The sequence below is a fragment of the Emydura macquarii genome, unplaced genomic scaffold (assembly GCF_026122565.2).
Source record: "Emydura macquarii macquarii isolate MOO-44397 ecotype Brisbane River unplaced genomic scaffold, CSIRO-AGI_Emac_v2 contig_1483, whole genome shotgun sequence".
NCBI lineage: Eukaryota > Metazoa > Chordata > Testudines > Chelidae > Emydura > Emydura macquarii.
In genome coordinates, this window is record NW_027131620.1 from 24,372,090 (window position 1) to 24,396,793 (window position 24,704).

Sequence of the window (24,704 nt, forward strand, 5' to 3'; positions counted from 1 at the left end):
ACTATAATCACACCTGCCCAGTGCAATGCAGAGAATAACACTGGTTTTTCTCTCTCCCTCCCTCCCTTTTACTTTTTCCTATTAATGAGTCAAATCCTGACCCTGACAAAGAATGGGTAATGAGTCCAGCCAGAGCTCTGTCTCTGGATCATTAAATCAGGCTATGAGAGAGCTGCTCTCTGGCCACTCACCTGCATCCCTTACATCTGGTTCAGAGTCAGCGACTGCTCTCACATGACTGCCATTTAGGTCTGATGAGGCACTGGGAAGTGTAGTCTGGGGAAGGCAGTGCCACCTGTGTGGCAGCTAGGGAGCTCCTGAGGGGACTGAGCAACAGGGCCCAACAGGGATAAGCAGGAAGATAAGCAGCACAGGCCAGGCCCTTAAAAAACATCTCTACTAGCTAGGTTTTTGTGTGTGGGATCACAGTAACCCTCCGCCAGAACTTGGCTCCTCTTTCTACCTCCTGAAGACTGTTTTGGAGGAGCATCTTCATCTTTGGCGTGCAACAGTGGTTGCTGCACAGAGATGGCAGAGGGGACAATAACCACGGAGCCTGTTTTCATGGACCCAATGGCAGAACTAACAAAGAACCCCATCACAACAGAATCAGGTAGCATGGAGCTTCTCTATGCAGCAGTAATGCACCTGCATCAACCAGGATTTGTCTTTGTGATGTGCCTCCCCAGAGGCTTTTGCTCCAAGGTTTTGCACAAGACTCAGTTTGGTGTCCTCTGTTTTGAGTATCACCCTTAAGGTAGGGCCCCATGCACATTGGGAAGACAGGAATCAGCAGCATTTCCCAAAACAAGATGCTATGAAAATAGATGGGTCAGCTATGTAAGGTCACAGCCTCCCAGTACAGATGTGAGAGGCAGACTCAAGGGCCTTGAAGCATGGTTCAATCAGGGCACTGAGACCAACTTGCAAGACTAAATTCCAAGGGCTATTTTTCACTCAAGTCTCCCTTGATTTTATCTATGTGTTTGGTCTTGTCAGGATTGCTTCCCATTAAATCAGCTGCCATTAATACCACAAGACTCCCAGCCCGCATTTCCTCCTCCTAGATCTCTATTCTACCCTGAATCTTGTTTTTAAGATATTATAGGATAAACTAAAAGTTCAGGAATACATGCTAACTTCTCCAGTTACAGCCATTAATTTTCATGGATCTAATGAAAGGAGACGGAGGATCCTCTGAGAATAACACATCATGTGATTCATGAAACAATTCCATATTAACTCTACATGCTGCTTATAGCTAGAAAATTCAACATTCAAATTCTTATTAAGAACTGCTGATTTGATGAATGCACATGTTAATGAACTAAGCTGGCTTTGGCAATGGCAGACAATTACCTGGCTTTGATGGTAATGATATTGAGGGCACATTTGGTAGTGGTACTGTCTCGGGACCACTGATCTCCAGCAGGTTTTTGTCTAATTCTTCCTGTTCTAGTTCCTCTAATTCTGCCATCAGTTCATCCTGGTATTGTAAAAGAAAAAGAATGATGCAGATCACACTTGCCACCATGTAGCACAAACAGACAAAGACAGACTCAGCTAGTTGCATTATTATAGGAGATGGCCTAAATGACCCAAACACATGATCCTAAAACTGTGAGGGCAGGGACTGAATCTCAACCTTCTGAATTTATAGCTGCACTTTCTGACAGGAACAGAAAGTGATCTGATCCAACATCCCCCAAAACTTTGGGGGCTTGAAGTCCCATCAGAATTTTGTAGTTGACATGCACATAATTTTCCGAGGTAGAAGAGACCACTTGCTAGGGAGAAATTTTACATCCTAGAACTTGCACTGTGTCTGAATGCATGCAGCACACAGATCACACAGAGATGGGTTTTAATTTAAAACAGAGCGAAAGCTGTCTGTTCTGCTACACTCTTACCTCATCAAAGTCTTCCCCAAATCCTACAGGCTTTGAAATAGCTGTTGAAATCTCATCAGCCAGCTCCTGCTGCTCTGCAATATCCTGCATCAATTCATCTACTTTATCGATGTCCCTGTAAAGAGAAGTGTACAACATATTAGGTCATTAACTTGGTTTGCACTGCCCATTGACTACATTTGCTGATTCTTTGGCAATGCAAACTCCACACCGTGATGTCATTTCAGCTGTGCATGATCTCTCATCTCCAGCCATTGCAGAGCTCCTTCCCTCAACAGCTCCATCCTGAGCAATCTCCATTCCCTACTCCCCACCAGTGAAATGCTGTCACTCAACTACCCGGCATTTTTACCCACTGCATGAAGCTTCCTCTAAAGCATATGCCATTTCTGTTGTGCGGATTGGGCAGGAGAAGGTGCTCATTGCCTTCCTCCCTCCTCCCCAGTAGATTACCTCCCTAATGAGTCTAGAAATCATCTGTTTGCTGTTCTTAAATTTTTCTCTTTGGTGGAAATTTATAGAGCCCTGTGAGGATATAAAAATGTGGATCTGCATCCGAACCGCACCCTCCAGAATAAACTTGTATCCAACCCATGATCCGCACTCCATATTATATCTCTATGGACATCCACACCATCAGCAGTCCTGGGCTGCCAATCAGCTGTTTGGAAGCCAACCCCTCCCCATCAGCTGTTTTGCCGGAGCCGTGGCCCTGGGGATGACAGCTGCAGCAGCTCTGCCCCAGAAGTCACAGAGGTCCTGGAAAGCCACAAAATCCTGACTTCCATGACCATCTGCATCCAACCCATGATCTGCAAAAAATAGTCCGTGGATATACGTGGATTTGCAAGGGTCTAGAAATTTAGTGCTGAAAGATGCACTGAGAGCCCTGGATGGCAAAAGCCTTCCATTTGCCGACAGAACAGACAAACACATGGCAAGATGGACCAATTCATTTCACACAGGTAGCCAAGCAGCCATTGGATAGCATGGCAACTACTTTTGATTACTACTACAGATCTAGGTCAGCTTCAATTTGTCAGAGGTGAAAGACTCCTTTATCCCATTATCAAGCCTGTAAGCCATCAAGATCCAACTATCAGTTCGTTTTGAACTCAAATTCTCAGTGTAACTCTTATCCATTTGCTTTAGTCAATGCTGGGAAAAAAAATGCCTTCATAGGACACAAAATCATCATCATCAGTGGCAACTCCCTAATTAACAGTGAGCTGGGTTTTGCACTTGAAACTGGGATTCAACTTCTTAAGTATGAAAAATACAAGATGTCCTCCCCAAAATTCCATGGCTTACTCTCCGAGCATAGAATGACTTCTGAAAATTTACAAGCAAATCCAATAATTAGTTCTAATTAAATTAAAAATGGATTCTTTAAGAAACTTGGCACTTACTATGTCATGCTTTTGTCACCAATGACCTTAATGAAATAATGCACTTTTCCAACTTTCCATATATTTAACTCTGGAATCTTGTGCATGAATTATATTTAAAGGGTTTTGTTATTAGGATTGTCATTCTCCCCCCATTATTCTTCATAATCAAGTTTATCTAGGGGCAGAAATTCAATATACTTCAGAGAATTCCATGAAGAACTAGCCTCTTTCAAAATAACCACTCTCCCCCATTAACTTCAATGGGACAGAGGCCACAGACTGCCCTTAGCAAAAATGGCCACTGTAACCACGCACCTATTCCTCAGTGTTATTCTCCATATCCTGACAGCATAGGGGGTTATCTTTCCTGAGGTCAGTTTACATTCACTCCCATTGGGGACAATGGAATGTGGTGGCATTTTGAAAGAGAATACATTAACTGAGGTCAGCATGTGGCCTCATTTTCATCGCAAAAAAAATATGGGATGCCAGCCATTTTGAAATAGAAATTCGTGAAGAATTGTACTCTGGAGAATATTTTATGCACCAGCTTCTCCTAACTGAAAGCTTTTCTGTTGTGAAAAACAGCAAAAAAAATTTAAAAGTTACCTGTTGCACCAGAGTTACTCAAGAGAAAGGGAAAATGAAAGGTATGCATGCAGGAGATTGTAGGAGATAAAGAAATCTGAGGTGTATGTGACACAATGAAGGGAAAAACCTCTTCAACAATCTCATGCCTTTAAAAATCAGTTTAATTTAATCTAGGCCCACAAACACAAAAATGCCTTAATCACTGGTGTCACTACAGGGCTGAGTTAAGGTTATGTAGGAGCCCTAACTGTGCATTCCTATAGCTGAACAGGTTTGGATCTCTTAAATTTAACCAGCGTTTCCTGGTTTATAAATATTGGCTTTGTGTTAATTACAACATGTAGTTGTAATTAGTCATGTAGTTTACTCTTAGTTACTGATATGTACTCTCAAACATAACTCCATCTCAAGGCCATTTTTTACTGCAAATTATATTGAGTAGAAGAAAAAAAAGGAACAAACTATTAACCCCTTTTAAACAAGACTTTAAAAAATTGTGCTGGTATTAGATGGATCTGTGACCAGTTCATCTCTGAAGTCACTTAAAACTATTATTGACACTATACTTTAGCTAGACTTTGTGCTATACCCCAGGAAATGTTTCTTGGTTGAAAAACCCCAGTCTTTTGTAGCTTGATCAATAAGCGAATGTGTCTTGTATCATATTTTAGAATTTTTTAAAAACACTTTTTACTGGTTTGTCTGTAACCTCTGAAAAATTGCAGTTATTTCATGTCAACATGATGCAGAGCATTTTAACAGATTGCATGAGACTCAGCTCTTTATTCTCTTTCTATAATTTCTAGTTTGATTTTGATAGAGTGGACACTCATTCAGGGATACAATAAGAAATTTCTTACATGTTATCATGAGCAGCTTTCATCGCTTTAGCAGCCAAGCCCATATTCTTGAGAACTTCAGTATTGGTGTTGGCATTTTCAAGAGCTTCCCTCTGGAATTCAATTGTTGATAACGTGCCATCTATCTGCGCAAGCTGCTTCTCATACCTCTTCTTGCGTTTCAGGGCTTGAAGAGCAGCTAGCCAAAACAAAAACAAAATAGGATTTATGTGATTTGTGTCCAAAACAACCATTCAAATGTGTACCAAATTCCTTTCACAATACAGAACAATGTTTAATTCATTCTACTACTTACACAGTCTGCTTTTCTTTCTAGTTTAATTAAAATTCATTACTGTTGTGTGTTCCTGCCTAAACAAATGTAACAATAGCCAAGTCCCTGATGTCCACTCCATGTTAAAATATAGACCATAAACCAGCAACTACAATGTTGGCAGTCTAAATACTCAGCATGGATGATGCTATAAAGTACTGCGTTTTATAGCAAACACCAGACATACCTCAAAATGTAAGCATGCTTATTTAAAAGTATCATTTTCCTCCCTCTTTTCCCTTGGAACACAAAGCAGGCCATGTTATAGTAACTGCCAAACATGGCTATAACGATGCTGCAGGATCAGGCAGCAGCTGCAGCTAGATAGGAGTAACTGGGAGAAAGCATGTATATATTTTACTTGCCGTTATTACTCATGTTTGAATAAGAGCAGTGGTAAAGGAAAGCTCATCGTATAGAAACACTCTTCACATCTCCCCTGGTGTAAGGATCTGTCACACTAAACCTTCTAAACATGATTTTTGTAACCAATTAGGGGTTAACTCCTTAACTGGTTACAAGTAACCCTATTAGTTTGCATCTATACAGCAGCTTTTCTACTGTGTTTGCTTCTAGATCCACACAAACATGAATAGACATCACTAATCGCTTTCTACAAAATTATGGGCAGTTGAGCTATCCCACAGTGCCTTCGCATGTGAGAGTACCTAGAGGAAATCCACACAGTGACACTAACACATGGGTCTATGTACTCTGAAATGTACCACTGTACAAAGAGCTGGGAGGAAGGAAAACAGTCAAACTGGATACACAAACCAGATCAGGGTTTTCAGTTCACACTAAGCACGCCGCCACTCCTCCCTGGTGCATTTGCACAACCAGTTACAGGAAGACGGTAATACCCCTGATTACATCACTGGCAAAAGTGAAACTCTGCTAGCTGCTCTGTATCAATTGTGTGTAGATTAGAGCCGGGTGGAAAATGAAAATCCCTGTAAAAAATTACATGTTTTTCCAAAAAAATATAATCCCAAACAGAGACAAAATGGCAAAAAGATAACATTTTCCCAGAAAGGAATTTTAGGAAAGCTCCGTTTCAGGAGAGACGACATGGAATTTCTTATTTTTCTAAGAAAGTGACAGTGACAAGAGCTTTGCAGTCAAGGAACAGGAAAAGCAGAGCTTAGGCACTTAGCCTCCCTGGCTCTTGTGGATGGGGGAGCTGAGCTGAGCAGCTGGGAGGAGAGTCAAGGGAGGTCAGCACTGCCATCATTTTGATCGTCCCCACGGAAAATTTCAGTTTTGCAAAGAAGGCATTTTTTGTTGAAAATCATTCTAATAAAAAACTTCTGGGGAGAGTCTACTGAAGGAGCCCCCACCTCCCTCCCTCAGTGGACTCTCCTCCCTGCCAACTTTTCTGACTAATTTTAGTGTGGATACAAAGTAGGTTTAGAAATAACCATGCCTATAAGTGGTTACAAATTTAATTACAAGTAGCACTGTGAACAGGGCCTACCAAAGGACAGATTGGGTGAGGATAGAAGGACCAAAGAAGGACCAGACCTAAAAGTTAAATATTGTGCACAACCACATATGCATAGGCATATTCCTACTATACTGATCACCTTAAATATACATTACAAAAAAGTATAAAGCCTTGTCTACACTACAGAGTTTTGTTGACACAAGTTATGCCGACATACAGCCACCACTGTAATTAAACTGCTGTTGCATGTCCTCACTATGCTTCTTGTGTCAGTGGAGTGCATTCACGCTAACAGTTCTTGCATCAATAGAGATTAGTGCACCGTGGGTAGCTATCCCACTGGGCAACTGCACAAAGGGTGTTTTGGGAACCGTTTGCAATGCCTCCTGGGGCAGGCAGAGCATCACATGATGAAGGGGGGGGGGGAGTGTGTGTGACAGGGAGTGTGTGTGTGAGAGTGGGAGTGAGAGAATGTTGTGGGACAGTGAGTATGTCCACATGCTGTCTCTAAGTTCAGAGGGCAGCAGGAAGCAACCAATCCTGAGGCAGAAGCTGGTGCACAGACAGCTGGTGCCCCCCCATCCCAGCTCAGTGGAGACCTATATACTAGCAGGGGGAGGGAGACATCTCAGCATCAACCCCTACCTCCCTCCCTCAGTAGACTCCCCCACTGCCCCCAGCAGCAGCCCACACTGCCTCCCTGCCGCTGAGGTCCTAGTGCTGGGGAAAGCAGGATTTTCTTGATTCCCTCTGAGTTCTCCCACAGCCTCTGCACAGCACACCAGGAGTCTCTCCCCCATCCTTCCCCAGCAGCAGCCCACGCTGCCTGTACGCCTGCCATAGGAGAGAAGGATTGATTCCCTCAGAGTTCTCCCATAGCCTCGTCTCTCCACAAACCCAGGAGAATGATCCACCCCCTTCCCTGTAGTCCCGGCAGGAGAGCATTTGCTGCTGGAAACTGGCATGCTCAGCTCTGCAGTAGCTCGTCACACTGAGCAATTTCAAAACTTCCTGGGGCTTTGAAAGGGGAGGTGTGCATGCCTGTATAGCTGGGAATGCAGGGCAGTGCAGCAGAGTTCAAAACAGTGAACACAGCGGTCAGGGCGAGCATTGTGGGATAGCTCCTGGAGCCCAGTTATGGCACACAGTGTCCACACTGAGGCTTTGTCACTCTAACTTTGCCACAAGAAGCCCTACGCCTCTTGTCGAGGTGGTTTTATTTTGTCACCAAAGCAGGGGAGTTTTGTCAGCGGGGTGGGGGGGGGGGAGGGGGGGGTGGGGGGGAGGGAGAGCATTGTAGTGTGAACACCAGCACTCTTGTTGACAAAAAAGTCAGCTTGTGCTTCTATTTTAGGACCAATTTAAATTCTATTGACAACAGTGATAGTCTTTCCTTTGTCATGAATGGAAGTTCAACTAGACTCTTAGATAATAAAAGCATATAATATTTGTTCTGCAGTATCGCACTGAATGCTATTGGCTCCTGCTTTATGCCATCACAAAATTATGTCCAATTCATTAAACAAATGTTAGAGATAATAATAAACATACAAAATGCAATTTAATTTGGAATAGATCAAGTTATCTTGCTCAGAAGGAAAAAGCCTGCTATTTGGATGTGTTTGTATTCAGTAGTGATGGTACTAGAGAGAAATCTGAGAAACATGGGGTAGAATACTCAAGTACAGTTGATTTTATGGAATATGTAGAATTGTATGCAAGACCAGAATTCTTACAGCTGTTGTATAAACAAAAGGAAGGTCTTACAGTTTATGTACAGTTCTTCGTGAAAGCTATGGGACAAATATATATGGTTCATTTAGACTTCATACTTACTGTGAGTACTTTGTTACAGGGGCAGAACTCAGGTTGTGTGGGCATTAAGCACTGAGGATGTGTTTAATAGTGTGCGTGGATGAACTAGGTGTCAGACTACTAATGAGAATTCTGTAAAACTTCTCTTTCTCTTTTCATTTTCTCCTCCACTTCAATTGCATTTACTAATCTTATATCATTTGAGACTCTTTGTTTTGTAATTTTCTTTGGGTTTTTTGTAAATCTCTGGTTTAATACAATGTCAGGTCCTGCTCCTTCACATGAAAACTTCTGTGCAAATGTCTAAAGTAAGTGTTAGTTCACGCTTAAGTTCTCTCCAACCCTGGCTCTCCAGTCAATCTGCATTGTCCTGATCAGGGTCCAATCAATGCCCCAGCATTAGACCTATTTCCCCAAGTTATCTCCTGCCACCTTGTTTCAAAAAAAAAAAAAGCAGGCATGTTTTTATACCCAGTAATCATCAGGCCCATGATTTTAAAATCTCATCACTCAAGTTTTCCATGGTCCCTTCCATTTTACCGCTATAGGATTACACTATGAGAAAACAGTAGAAAAGACTTATGTTTAAGAGATGTTGAGGTGAGAAGGAATACAAACAGGAATGTGAGGGCAAATATGTGTAGTCTTACTCATATATACACATGTACCACACTTTTCAATACGTGGACAGTTCAGGGTAATATTTAACAGGTCAATTAACATCTGGATGGAAAACACATTTTTGAAAGGAAAAGAAGACATACAACTGATTAAATCTTACTGCGCCTGGCATTCAAAAAAATAGAAAGCGCGTACTGAAAAAGGTCAAACAAAATACTGAAATGTCTCTAATCATAAGATTGTACCTTCCTGTAGTTTATTTAGCGGTCCTTTAATAGCAGCTACCTTTCCACAACTATCTTTAATCCAATTTAGAATTCTTACCACTTACAATTGGAATCATTTATTAAATTGGAAAGATTACAAGATGCTTGACAGGTTAATTTAGGTCATTTCACTTTCATTTAGTCCTGTGAGTTCTATTCATTAATTTATCCCCCTATAGTAGGATGCATTTCACATTCAGGATTTTTCTTTTTTGCAGTGATCAGCTGTGTCTTTTTATGGCTTTGCTTTCACAGATAAACCAAGGCACAGAAGTCAGACTGTGAATACAAGTTAAAAGAACATTCTGTCCAGAACAAGAAATATCCCCCATTAGATCTTTCACAATAGAATGTTATTACTTCCAAACAGACCTGCCCACCCAGTATTTATCTTAGATACTGAACCAAAATTCATCAGATGAAAATAAAATATATTTATTAACTCTAATCTGTATCTAGCTCTTTTTACTTTTGACCTATAACATACAAAATAACCATCAAGATACAAGAGAACCATTAATATTTTGCACTTGAAAAATGTATACAGCCAGGATGTTTGCAAGCTATTTAATAGTCCAGGCTCAGTGGCAGCCAAAATTCAAGTCTAATTCCCAGGCACACTAGAATTCCACCCTGCAATCAAATCCATTGCACCCCAGAAATAGCAAATAGCATGCACCCCAGAAGCCTGTGTACTGTAAACAGGAATACCTGACTTAGAAGTGATAGACAGCAAATGATATATGGTAGCAAAAGAGGCCACAAGTGTTTGGCTAAGTCATATCATAATAACTGCATACATATTTAAAGGATAGAAATACCAAGAAAGGAGATGACTTGTTAGACTAGTAAAAATAGGGTATAATCAGGAGTAATAAGAAAGGAGTCTGAATATCAGAAGTTTCCTGACCTTAAAGTCTACTGACCTATGGCAGAATTTTCAAAGGGAAGTAATAGAAGTCCTTTCTTCTGGGAGACATAAAACTAGATTAGATAAAGTATTAGAAAGTGTGCAGTATGGAACAATCCTACATCATTAAGGGAATGGACTAAACTTAAACTAGTCTTTTCTGCTTGAGAGTTCTGATTCTATGATTCACTTCGCATCAGTGGCCATCTATTACCTATCCACCAATGTATCAGTTCCTCGTCTCCTTCTCTAATATGGACCACTACCCGCAGCCCCCTTCTGTAGCTCCAGGTCTCTGAACTGCCACCGATCATAAACAACTTAAACACAAGCTCTCCTCCACTTTGTCATGACACATAGTGAGACTCCATGACATTTCGAACTCTGATCTGCCAAATACATTCCCAAGCCACCTCTCCACTGTAAGCAAGAGAGCCAAAGTTACCTCGTTCAATCTTTAAAGCATAGTGTGGCTCTAGAGGCTAGATTCACAAAGTGGACTTAGGCTCAGTGTTGCAAAACCTAACTTTATGCACCCTGCTGCCTAGTGGAATACTCAGCCCAGGCTCCCCATACAATGCATGGGAGAGTTAGGCACCTAAGAACGGCATCCACAAAAGCCAGCATGCTGAACCAGGGCCTGCCTAAACTAACCCACAGGAAATGTCCTGTCTTCCAATAGGAAATATCCTAAGCACCATCCCTCAAGGGACTGACATGCCTATCTCTGCTTGGGATTCACAGCCAAGAACTTTCATCTGGACTTTGGCACCTTTCTTACAAATAACCAATGAGGCACGTGTGACATCCTGTTATGTCTTCCTGTCTCTCGTGTGTCCCTTACTGTCTTCTTCCTCTCCAATTGCCCTCTCTTGGCTTTTCACCTGATCCTGAGACCAGCTGCACTGCATGACAAGATGAGATGATCCATCCAGCTCTGAAAGATCTGAGAAGTACCAAAGAAGGAAGGGGACCTAACCAGACCAACCAGATAACGTTCTTGAATAGAGAGGCAAGTTGGGATACAGAGCAACAGCTGTCATAGCCAACCTGCCAACCCAAACCATTTGTCTGTGACTGACCAACTACTCTATATCCTGAGAAGTTCAACAAATGCTGTATTTCCCCCACATTTACTATTCTACCTTCGGTGTGGCTATTTTGTCTGAAGGAAGAAAGCGACTACCATTCCTAACTTAAAAACCGAAAAAACAGAACTAACCTACCCTTCCTTCCTCACCAACAAAGACTCTGAGAGAATAAAAGACTTTTACCAACATTCACCCTCTGCAAAAAGGGTTCTGATTTCATAGATTTTCATTAAGCTTGTTTTGCATAATCACTCAATTTCTGTTTCAGTATTTTGCCCTGTTTGTATTCTTTTCCTTTTGTGTATTTCAATCAATACATTTCTAATCTTTGGCATGAATTTCCTGCCATGGTACTAAAAAGGTAGAGGTCTCTGTATGCCAAAGTTTGTTTAAAACCGTTTCATGTTGGACAGTTAGTCATGTTAATGCCATTAACTCTTTGGGATCTTTATCCCACCAATTTTAACAAAACATGCCCCAACCTCTGGGCTATGGTTTGTTCTGGGGTCTCAGTCCCTCCTGTTGAAACTGTTCCACTTTGTATAAATAAATAAATAGTCATGGGGCCAGAGAAAGACTCTCTAGCCCAGTGATTAGGGCACTCACCTGGGAAGTGGTAGACCCAAAGTCCCTGTTGAAGTAACTTTTTATACAAAATGGAACAATTACAAAGGAGAGCTTGAGCCCTACTGCAGAATACCCCATAACCCAGCATTCAGGGAACACTCTTGAGAAGAGGGACATGTGGGTTCAAATCCCTGCTCCACATCAGGTAGACAGAGGAACTGAACCCCAGGGTCTCCCACATCCCAGGCAAGTTCTCTAACCACTAGGCTAAAAGTTGTAATGGGGGCAGCAACATCACTGCTACCTCTTCTGACAGGACTGTTTTGTATGGGGCCTGATCTGTTAGTAAGCATTTGAACACACATGGGCCCTGCAGGTAAGACAGGTGGGAGAATGCCTAGTTTGAGGATCCCACTGGAGCTTAGGCATGAACTGAGCAATTGGACTGAGGCAGCTGCGCATATGCCCAGTGGCAGATTTTTTTGATGACTCGGAGACTTTACCAGTGAAAACTTAAGTACCAAGGGAATTTAGTTGCCTAAAGGATTAAGCAACTGCTGAGCAGGGTTTTGAGGATCTAAACTTTGGACTTAGATACCTAAATCCCATTGTGGATCTAGCCCTGATACCCCACAATTTCTGCTCTTTTTCACTTTGAATATGATTCAGATACTGCACCATTGGCGACTTTCATACTTGCAACCCTCGGAAAGAACGGAGAAGCCACACCATGAGTTATACACTTGCAACTGCAAGTAAGTTGGTGGTATAGAGATGACAAAGTCAGTATTTCTCCAAGGTTATCAAACAGGTGCATAGCAGATTAGCTCTCCTGTTCCAACTATAACAAAATGAGTGGCATATGGATACAATGCTAGTAGTTTTAATTTTAAATGGCAACCAATGTACTTGATATGGAGACCAGGGATATACGGTCAGTTAAGGTTGTTTATGGACCTTCACTTACAAATTTCTTGGCTCTCAATTTTTTTTTTTTTTTTTTTTTTAAAAAGAAAACTGCCTTAGTTTTTTTTTATTAAGATGTCAAGAAAAAAAAATACTGGTATCACTGCTACGTGTACACCAAGGCTCAATCAAATCTGCAAGTGGATCTGCAAATGTCCACCAATACCGATCCAACTGCAGGACTGGAGCTCAAATATGTAGACTAGACTAGATCTGAGATGACGGCTGTGTTAAAGGTGACCACCAAAAGATGAAAATTTTAAAGATTTCTGTGATATATGAAAGAGGTCTGAAAAGTGTTCTATATTTTTAGTTCCCCATTTTCTTTATATAAAAAAATTCAAGTCTTGTTTAAGGTTTATGACATCAGACACAAGGAAGTGAAACCAAACTGGGAGATAAGTGATTTTTATTCAGACAATTAAAAACTTATTTTTTTAACCACTACTAAATGCCAAACAAAGTCAGAGTCCACACCCCACCCATTCAATTAAGAACTGGTTCTCAGACTTTCAGTATAGGTGCATGCAATGTTCTGGAAGAGTATGAAGCACTACCATACAGCCTTAACAAAGTTAACAAAATTCTGGGGCAATGATTTTCTATTGTAAAAACAAAGGGATGTATTTGTGTTTGGGGTGGACAAGGAAGGGGAAAGAAGAGAGGTGGAGCTTTTCAGACCTCCTTTACACATGATCCCAAACAAAGAATGGTACAAAGACAGTAAGTTTACAGGCCACCTTTAACTTGAAGTGTGCAGACTTGATTCTAAATTATTCCACACACTTCCAAAAGTCCTTCAAACAGAATAGTCCTAGTTCATAAACTCTAAAGAGCTCTGATTTCAGTTAAAACAATGAAGTGAGAAAAACAACTTTCTCATGTTTTAATGCACTATTTCACATGAGCATAGAACAAAACAGAACTTCAAGTCAAAACAATAAGCTGTCTTAGACAGGACATTTCATAAATTAAAATTCTCCAACAGTGAAAAACCTAATTTCTCACATTCTCATATCTACCAGTGTCTTGAGTGGCTAATCAGAAACATTCTGAAAAAATATCCTTTGACAAACACCACACCCAAGAAACCCACAGGGAATAGGGAAAATACTGTGAACTTGGGGGAGGGAGGGGGGAATTCAACTTAACATTGGAAACTAACTACTACTTTACTACAAAGATTGTTGTGGTAGCAGGCTTTTCATATATTGCAATTAATGCTTTAGAGGATCACCACAGTACTTACTCTGGGATGTGCATTCAAGATGATTTTGTTCTGATCTACAGCTATTCTGTATGTGAACTCATCAACTACAATGCTTAATTCTGAAAACTGATGAGCAGTCCTGCCCTTTTTTAGAGCCTGTAGAACAGTTCTTACTATCTGCATAAATGCATATTAAAATGTGACGTGTTGTCATAGTAGATAATAAAACTGTATTAAAAAATTCACAGTGAAGCCAAAACTATACATATACTTAATCTATACTTAATCAGGAAGTAATGACAAGAGCTCCCCTTCCCACTAAATCCACTACCCACTTCATGTAAATACGTAAAAAAGAAGTTTATGAATTTTTCCCTCTAGCATCTCATTATTTCATACACACAAAATAAAGAAGCATGTCTGAAGTCAAAATATAACACAGCCCATCTTTGTTCTTTATGATGGCTGCTATTACATTAGGCAGCCATGAAAGAGGCAGCCTTTGGGATATGAATATTTAATTATGCCTTTACTATTTCCAAGATATTAATTACAGCAGCAGGCAACGTAACCCAATACCCAATTTTATTTGCTGTGGAATTGCTTAAGCAGAAACAACTGTAACCACACATTATGTTAAAAAATTTATTTTCTATACTAACCGGACAAATTTCCACACAAGATAAGAAATTATTTGATGCTAGTGTAATCAGCAGTACAGTTACCTGGAGGGAACACAGATTTAAGTTTCCTTGTCAATGTACCAATTTCTTCAAACATTCTCATGATTTTAGGGTGAGAGGTTGTATTTGATAAGCTCTTTGGGACAGGAACCTGATGTGTTTTCTGGGAAGTGCTCAGTACACATGGGTTCTATCAAAATAGGTACTACTAACATTTGCTTTGGAGATTAGAGTGTGGAGTAAAGACATTTTATAGAACTGCATGGTATATACTTGTGGGAGCATGACTGTGTTAGTACAGCACTTAGCACAAAGGGGCCTGCAGACATTATTGCAATATTAAATAGAGTCTGTAAATCAAGCTGGTTTTGGGAAGTAGATATCGGGGCAGAGGATGTGTCTATTACAGGATTATCCAAAGTGGTTTTGCTGCTGTGCAAAGAAAACAGATATTTGCATTTACTAACAGCCCAATCCTTCAGTCCTTCTGCATACAGAGCTCCCATTGACTTCAACAGAAGCTCTGTCCATAGAAAGTCCCTGGGAACAGGCTCAGAAAGATGCAATACCACAAGGTTTTCCAGTGGTCATTTGTTAGCTCACTGTACCAGGACCAAGTAGAAAGCTCTGGCAGATTTCCATATCCACCTGCTGAAAAAGAGGTCTGTGCTGATACAAGAAGAGATGGTGACCAGTGGGTTTAGAATTTTCCCATTTCCATGGAAAAAAAAATCAACTGAGATCAAAGACTCATCATAGAGCATTCACAAGACCATGATGGTTTCTCTTCACTGAGAGAATTAAACCAAAGAACAGCAAAAATATTCTAATACTATATCACACAAGAACCATCACACAGGACCATATCAACAGTCCATTTAGATCAATATCTTATTTCAGACAATGGCAGATACAAGAGAAAAGTTTTACAGCCTCCACAATTAATTATGCATCAACATGCCTTACAGGATATATTTATTCCTAATCTTTGGCAGTCTGTGGTTTGGCTTATGACCTGAAGCACGAGGATTTCTATCCATTATAAAGTTATCCTATAGAACGCAACGGTGAAAAGAATTTAACTAAATCTTCTTGTCATTCATACCTAATTCTTTTCAATTTTACTAAGTTCTTTGGTTTAGTAAAACTTTATGGCAGGAAGTGCCAGCAGTTAATTATGCAGTTAAAAAAAAGCACTTCCTTTTATTAGTTTTAAATGTATTGCCTTTAATTTAATTGGATGACCCCTTGCTCTTATTATGTGACACAGTAAGCAGGAACGGTGATATTAAAATAATGGTATGGTGAAATATCTGTTACCCTGTCACCTCTCCAAACTGAGCAGACCTAGGGCCTGATTTTTATTCAAAAGGGCCCCTTTATATAGCTCTCACAGAGGGAAGGCAAGACCAATAAAAAGCAGCTGGGTCATAGGCAGCTAGATTTGGAATGTCAATTTTAATTGCTTGAAAGAAAAGTGAAAGAAGGGAGGTTTTTTAATTGGAAGTCAGACTTATTAGCATATTGCTAGTTCCTTTCTTTTTAGGGTCTTAAATTGCAAAGTGGACATTCTTGTTTCTTTATCTCCCCTATTGTTAGCAGAATTTCAGTTTTTACAGAGGAATTTTTTCTACTAAAATTTCACACTTAAAAAAATGCTCTGCTGTGATGAAAGAGACAAATCAGGGTCTCATTAACAACCTTATTGTGATAACAACCACAGACTCAAAAGACAAAATTGATAACCACCTTCCAATATATGAACTTCCACAAGTGACGAAAGCTGAAGTGCTTCAGTCAGGATATCTTCCTCTACCATGGTTTGCAGTCTGAAGTCAATAAAACACGTGCTCCTAAGTCATGTAGGTACTTTTGAAAATTCTAGTTAAGAACCTAATTTTAGATTCATGTTTGAAAATTTTGGCTTGTGCATAAAATAGTTCACAAAAGCTTTTTATTAAATGTAATAGAAGTCTGAAGTTTTCATTATAAACACTTCACCAATTTAAGTGAAAAAGAAAATATTTGAATAAAAATACAATTTTAGTCCCAGATGCTGCTGCAAACACTTATCCACAAAGCTTACCTTTAAGTGAATGAGTAGTCTCATTGTGCATGAAATGAGGTACCTGCTTTGGTGTCTGTCAACTCAGGGCCTTAGCATTATTTTTTGCTTATAGCAGTTTCATAAAATTCAAATAAGGCACTTTTAAGTACCTCTACTAGTAATATATTACAATTTATAGTACAAAGAAACTGAAGCACCTAAGAATGTTTAGGGTTTCATATACCCACAGGTCCAATTTTGATATCTGAAGTGAAAGTGTGTTGGGTCTGGGGACAACAGGAGGACAGTCTAATTAAACATTGTGAAGAATCTGGAGTAAAGTTATATTGTTATTTTACTTAATTCAGAAACAGACACAGCTGTAAAGATCTGTACATAAGTGAACTTATAGGATTCCTTTCCCCCAGCCTGATCCCTAATGACTGTATCTACCTACTACCCACTCAACTCCCATCTCTGCTATCCTGCAGCTATCATTCTTGGCCATGGAAGACCAGATCACATACTTGACAAAGAAACGGAAAGACATCCAGCCCAGTGGAAACCCAAGGCATAACAGCTCTAGTCAGCAAGACTGAGGAGAAAAACTTAAACCCACTAATTACTTCACTCTAGAAAGTATGACAGTTTGAAGAAGTATTTTATCAGTAGCAGACATCCCATTAAAAACAAACAAAGGAGACAAATGTATAGACTTGGAAGGAAAAAACCTCCAAAAGCAACCTCAGAATAAGGGTATGCCAACTGCCATCCGTACAGAAAGAATATAAAATGGACTCATTTATTAAACCAATCTATCCCATTTGCTTGTCTCTTCTGGACACATCTCACTATTTTCTATGACCCACATAATAAGTCTAAATACCAGAGTAATGAATACTTGAGAAATATCTAAAAGATGTATAGCTTACTACTGTATAACTGTCTTCTACACAGATACTTAACATCATTGCTTTGTTTCAGTTGCCAGAGTTTGCATTAACTTAGCTGTTTCTGCACATATTTGTGTCCATATTCCTGGTGCTCACATCACAGGCAACAGCTTGAATCATCAACAGTATCTCATTTCAAAGGCAGCAAGGACAAACAGTGGGTGCCTCAGATTGTGGGGGTTGGCAGTGTTAAAATCAGAGCATTTTTTAACATCTCAGACAACTGTCCTGGATCTCTGAGTCTATCAAGACCCAGCAATTTATCTTCAACATGTCAAGAAACTCTTGAGATGAGATCCTAATTAAAACAAACCTTAGACTCTCCAACACTACACATACACATTAAAAACAAACAAATGGGTTCATAAATGCCAAGGCCAGAAGAGACCATTGTGATCATGTAGTTTGATACAGGCCATAGAACTTCTCCAAAATACTATACAAGCCCAACAGCAACAAATTATAGACAAAGTGATGGGTTAATCTGGCTATCTTTATCTCACCCCACCAAGCACAATGCTTGTTTACATATGATTTTATAGGGGACCAGATGGCTCAGGGGATTAGTAAAAAAGTTATAGAATATTCACCTCTGCATAACTGGTCATTCAGTGCCATGTACCAAGCAATGCTTATCTCAGTCCAAGTCCAGTTTCTATTAGACAAGTGTCTCCTTACAAAACCCAGCACTTCTTAACTCTCCACTCAGACCCAGAGGGGTGAGGTGGCCCCTCTGGGACATAGCTGGGTACAATAGCCTGCAGAACACTTCTGCAGACAGAGTACTTACCTTTCCATTTCAAGTTTGTTGTTTTCCACATTGTAAAAAATAAAAAACAAGTTTTCAGGAAATGCTGTTGCGATCGCTTCCTACACAGAAGAGAAAGAGCATGAGACCATTCATACACTGGCAGGAGGAGAGAGAAAGAGAAAGAGAAAGAGATGGCACCCCCTCCTGGAAGGAGTCATCAAAGAGGACGATGACAAAATGATTCCTCACTGGCCACTGACTGGAACCTAACTTCCAGAATGAGGAGGAGCAACAATCAGCTTTAAGTGTCTGAAGTTGCAGAGCCTGGTTTAGAAATAAAGCTGAATGCCTAAAACTTTTATACTGAAAACAAAGAATATGACTTTCCTCTAAAAATGAACACTTTATCAAGGTGCAGCGCTCTAGATACGTACACACAAGCCCAAATGTCTCAGAATGACAAACAGATGAAGCTCTGCAGCATCATCCACCAAGCAGAAGTGATTTTTCTAGCTCAAAAAGCTCTATACTGTGACTAATGCTCAGGTAGGACTGTTTCCAATTTAAAAGATACCAAACATATTTAACATTACTACATAGATATTTGAATTAAATAGCATACAGACTAATTAACTTTCAGTTTCTGATTAGAAAAAAGCGACAGATTCTAACAATATAGAAGACAACTCTAGCATTGAAAATCCACATTACCAAGTTGTTAAATTGTGATATTTGACCCAAATTTCCTTTCCCCACTGCCAACTCAGAGTGCACTGCTAATTATTGTAAAAAAGTCCTTATATAAATTGTAAAGAATTTTTTTAAATGAGTCCTATAAAACTTTTCATCAGAACAAACTGCAACATACACTGAAGCCAACAATGTTAACACTTTACACTGTATACCTTCCATCTGAGGTCTGCAAAGCATTTCAAAACTCTGATTTAGTTAAACCTAACACTGTTCATGTGCAAGACTTGAAAAATTCATCTATTAGTTGCCTCTGGCAATTTTGAGAGGGTGACAGCAACTGTTGAGAAAAGCTTCTATTGCGAAAACACTCCAAAAGTGACCTGAAAGTGAACTGACATAGTGGTGTCTTCCTGAGTATACAGAAGCCAAGCCAATGTCATTTGCTGCTCCCAACCTTCGGATATGGCAGGAGCCTGACATTAATAGGAGTCTGGTCAGTTTCCCTACTGCAATGGAGAATCCCATGAGTAACCCTGCAACTGACGAGAATCATGTCAACTTGGCACTCTCCCTGAGGAAAGTAGCAGAGGCTGTCATTGGGGCTATTTAGAGGGGACCACCATTCAAAGGCTGAGTAGGAGTACAGCAGCAGCCGCCCAGCCTCCCTTACAGCAGCCAAGTGGATCAGAGGCTGGGAGAAAAAAAAGTTCCTTCCTCCCAGCAGCAGGGGCTTCTATTTATCTTTCACCTTCTAGGCAGAGGCTGATACATTAAATTAAGTCCCCCAGCAGGCCCAAGGCACAGCACTTTGGTAAGAATCCAAGCACCGATCCTCCTTGCCTAGATGCTATGAGCAGGTGCTGAGCTTTCACCAGGGAATTACTAATGACATTCAGTGGTGGGTTCCCCACTTATCTTTCACTTCTGCCTCTGTCTAGTAAGTATCTGGTAAAGCTTTTCCACAGACCTTCCCTTGTAAGGTAGGCAACATCCTCATTTCAAAGAGGTTAAATAACTTCCCCATGACTGAGCAGTGAGGCTATAAAAACACAGATATGGGGAAATGGAGGGCTGGTTCTAATCCTGATTATGACTACTAGACACTACTAAGCAAATTAAATATGTTACAGCCCAAACAGAAGTTACGGTCTTAATACAGAAATTACTGGATCCGGTTCTTTAGTCTGCATTATGCAGGAGGTCAGACTACAGACACTAAAGCAGGGGTCCCCAAACTTTCAGCTGCGAGGGCCACATGACTCAGTCTTAATCTTATGGTTGGACCGGAGTGGCTGGGCCCACGTCACGTGGGAGGAGGTGGGGGAAGGGCCAGGAGGGGGGAGTGGCCACCATGCGGAGCTGCTTGGGGCCAGGAGTGGCATGCTGGGCCCACATGGGAGAGGGGTAAGGGGAAGGGATGGGACCGGGAGGGGAGAGCGGGCCAGTCAAAATGTGTCGGCATGCCAGATGCGGCCCATGGGCAGTAGTTTGAGGACCTCTGCGCTAAAGGATCATAATGGTCCCTTCTGGCCTTCATGTCTATGAATCTATGGAAAACAGCAAAGCAGTAAAAAAAATACATGTATGAAGTACTGTGGCTGGAATCAAAGCTTGAATATATGGATGGGGAGAAATGCTGCCAAACAAGGAAGTGATAACCATTAGCTATATACTTACAAGCTAAACTGACACAATTTGTGACAATGATCAATATTCCCTCCAATCAATGCAATTAACTGGACCTCCTGTATGAACTGGGTAAATCCTCAGCTGTCTGAGATCAGTTCAACAGGTACTTATAGCTCCTAGCTCAGCTCCAAGGCAGCTGTCACACAACCATACTATAGCTCCTTATCACACCCTGTTAAGCAGTGAACCACCAATTTCTATAGCAAGCACAGTAAGTTTGTTCCTGAAGGCTACAAATTATGTTTATTCAGCTATTATTCATTCCAGACATACATTTGGTGACTAACCCACTCAGGCCATTATGCAGCCTGAAATGTAATGTGATACAAAACTAAAATTAGTAAATTAAAACACATTTTCCACTATGGCTAGCTGCCTATAGGGCACTGGACATGAAGATTTCACCAGAGAGGGAAGCTTTCAACATCAAAATTCAACTCCTGTTCACTCTAAAATTAAGTCACTGCTATCACAGTCAGATATTGGAACATCTCCAAATCAACTGTGGGACAGTTTTGTTTGAGAAATGAACAGAAAAAAGTGGACTACAGTGAGAGTTCTTATGCAGAAAGGAAAAACAGAGACAGGGAAGGAATCTAATTACACAGAAACATTTGACTGCTGTGTTTTGAGGAAGTCTGTATACAGGAGTTAAAGCTCGCCTATGATGTCTCAAATTCACCTCCAGCCTGGAGAATTTGTACTTACATTTGGTTAGTGGGCCAACTTAAATTTTAATTTTCCTGCATGGGGGGGGACGACGAACAAGAATATTCATGCTGGTTCTGTCACAACAATAATTTAAATGTAGTACTGTGGCTCTGTACACATCCAAAGCACGGCACCAATATTAATTTATTAAGCCTCCTCACATCCTTGTGAAGTAAAGTGAGCAGTATCCCTATTATACAGATAGGGAAAATGGAGACAGAAGCAGATGTTAAGTGCCTTGAGCAGGTCATGAAGTATGTCAGCGGTTACAGCTGGGATGAGAAGTCAGGACTTCCTACGTACCCGTTCTAAACTCTGAAAATGCTGCCCCCTAATGAACATTCTTCAGTTGTATGTATTAATATTTTAAATCTTGCATTAAAACAACTCTTCCTGAACTGATTGCCCACTATAACAAAAATTTAAGCCACAGAACAGATCACATCTGTACATTTATACCTCTCCAGGAACACAGAATCCCACTTAACAAACACCAAATTATAGCCATTTGAATGCAAAGCAGCATAGCACTGTATACTATTTCCTGTTACAGTTTTATGAGAACCCAAAAGAAGCAACAGATAGGTTAGATCAAAGAATTTGCAGTTATTTTTTAAGTCTGCTCTAAACCAGCATGGATTTTTATATTAAGTAGCTTTTGTACTTTTCCAGTTTCTTGAAGTTAAGTTTCCCAGCTGTAAGACTCTACCAGTAATTCACCCAGGTTCAAACACTGCATTATCTTTCTGACATTCCAGGCTATCCTCTACACGGAAATGAAAGTCAGCAGTATACAAGCCACCCTCACTCATCATGACATAATCATCATGTGATAAAGCTGTGTTCCCACAAAGTATACTTTAGAACTTCATGACATAAATCCTGCCCTTCCCTAACCACCAGTCCAGATGAAAATTTGTTAATACTGTGTACATTTTGCCTTTTAAGATTCCTACACACACACCAGACAGAACCATGGCAGCCTCACTTACCACCCCCTCTCATAAACTCATGTTTGGGGGTCTTCTACAGTTTTATTTGTCTACTTACAGCTTTACAAGCTCCTACTTACCCAGATATTAAAACAAGTCTCAAAGTAATCAATAAATACCCAAGGACATACATAGTGCCTTCTCTCCAAGGAACTCAAATCATAGATTAATTAAATAGTTAATTAAGTTTCACAACACTCTTATTAGGTTTTATCCCCATTTTCCTGACAGGAAACCAAGGCAAAAAGAGGAGAAGTTACTTGCCCAAGATCACACAGCAAGAGACAATCAGAACCAGCACCAGAACTTAGACCTGACAACCAACCCCACAGTCAAATACTAGATCATGTTACCTCAGACAGTTTTCCACGTACCATATCAAAAAAGGAATGGTTACACTTCCAAATGGACCAGTTTCAGAGGACAGCTATCAGTAGTAAGTCCCACTACACTGAAGCAGAAGACAATTTTTTCTCATCCACACCAGAGGATGATCTGTTTGCAGAATCAAGCGCAGGGAGACCCACTGCTGACAACTTATGTCAGCAACAGGTCCATTGTCAGAGAGTATAAGCCTAATGTTTCCTTAACATTCATGCACATATAGAATGCTGGTTAAAATGTACTGAATGCAGACAGTGTTTGGTGCTGAGCAGAAAGACATACACGGTTTCTGCCGCAAGAAATGTATAATTAACTTACTCCTTCATATAATGTACAGAGGCTGGGTCCAGTGAACTGAAGCTAGACTGTGGTACATTTTGTTGTCTCACTGATAGCAGGGAAGACAAGTAATATAAACGGAGCTTCAAATGAAGCTTCATAAAACAAAGGCCTGGGAAAGTAGCCTCTAAAAGTCACCATTTGATAGGATCTCTCTGCAGTGTGCCTAAAAAGAACGGATACAGTTGTTTACCTGACAGGCCGCCAACGCCAATAGCTCATGGAACTTAATCCTATAACCCCAAGCAAGCTAGACTGTTCAACAGATCAAGGCTCATGTTAGGACTAGATATCAGCAGGACAGACAAACCTACTTTCGCGGCCACCTTCCCACCCCACTGCAAACAGGAAAACATTCCCAACTGTGCCAAGGGCTGTGTGGGCTGAGCGAGCAGAGAACTAAGCCTTGGCCAGCGGGAAGTGACATTCTGGGCAGACTCTCAGGCTGTGCTCAGCACCTTGGGAGCCAAGGGCCTCACCAGCCCTGCCCATCCTGCTCTGGAGCCCGTCTCCACGGGCATCTCAGCCTGAGTGCTGAAGGACAGCACAGCCAAGGATCCAGGCTAGGGGCCCAGAGCCGGGAACAGCGCGAGATAGCGAGCCCAGCACCCAGCCAGCAGGGACCGGCTCTGGAACCGGGAGAAGCCAGCCCCAAGGCGGGGAGGAGGTCGTGGGGGGGGGGGGAGGCTCGTGACTGGGGATTTCATGGGCATCCCGGGGCTCCGCCCCACGGCGATATGGGCCGCCATCAGCTCCTGCCCCTGCGGGTCCCTCCCCGCCCGGCCCAGCCCCTCACCCCGCTTGTTCTTGGTGCCGTGCTTGCGGGCCGCCACCAGCTCCTGCTCGATCTTCTTCTCCAGGAACTCCTGCTTCTTGCTGAGCATCTCCTCGGTGTCGCGGAGCCGCTGGATGGCCTCCTGCGGGGTCGGGCCCTTCCCGGCGCCCTTGCCGCCCGTCCCGAATAGCTTCCCCAGCATCCCCGACATGGCTGGGCCGCGCCGGGCCGCGAGCAGGAGGAGAGAGCGGGGCAGGCCCGGCGGGGACAAGGAGACGGAGCCCGGAGAGACACTCGGCCGTACCTCGCAACAGCCGCTCCCCGCCCGGCGCCGCGCGGAACACAGCGATCCCCACACCTCAGCCTGGGCTGCGCCCGCCTGACTCACTCACCCACCGACCGCCTGCCCCGCCTCAGCCGCAGCACGTCACTGCGCACCACGGCAACTCAACTGAACTGAACTGAACTGCGGCCGGGCCGGCCCCGCCCCGCCCCGTCCCGTCTCCCAGCCCCCACCGCGGCGCCAACCATGCGCCCGGCGAACGAACCGGGCAGGGGATGCTGGGAGCTGTAGTCCCCGCTTCGGCTCTTACCCTGAGGCAGCAGTGCATGCTGGGAGCTGTAGCCCCAGGCTCGCCTCCTACCTTGAGGGAGCCGATTCCGAAGTTAACGTTGACCCGCCCCACCCACCATGACATCATCATCATGTGATGAACCCACCGCACCGTA

At 41.8% G+C, this 24,704-nt stretch overlaps 1 protein-coding gene across 1 annotated transcript in view; it reads right to left on the reverse strand.

The window, feature by feature from the left end:
- Positions 1-24,448, reverse strand: part of CHMP4B (charged multivesicular body protein 4B) — a 29,928-nt gene extending 5,480 nt beyond the window's left edge. Inside the window, exons 1-4 of the mRNA XM_067554481.1 lie at positions 23,997-24,448; positions 4,753-4,930; positions 1,911-2,025; positions 1,360-1,486 (exon numbers count right to left, since the gene is read on the reverse strand). Coding sequence (XP_067410582.1) covers positions 1,360-1,486; positions 1,911-2,025; positions 4,753-4,930; positions 23,997-24,186 — 610 coding nt within the window. The 5' untranslated portion in view covers positions 24,187-24,448. The remainder of the gene's footprint in view (positions 1-1,359; positions 1,487-1,910; positions 2,026-4,752; positions 4,931-23,996) is intronic.
- Positions 24,449-24,704: the final 256 nt, after the last annotated feature.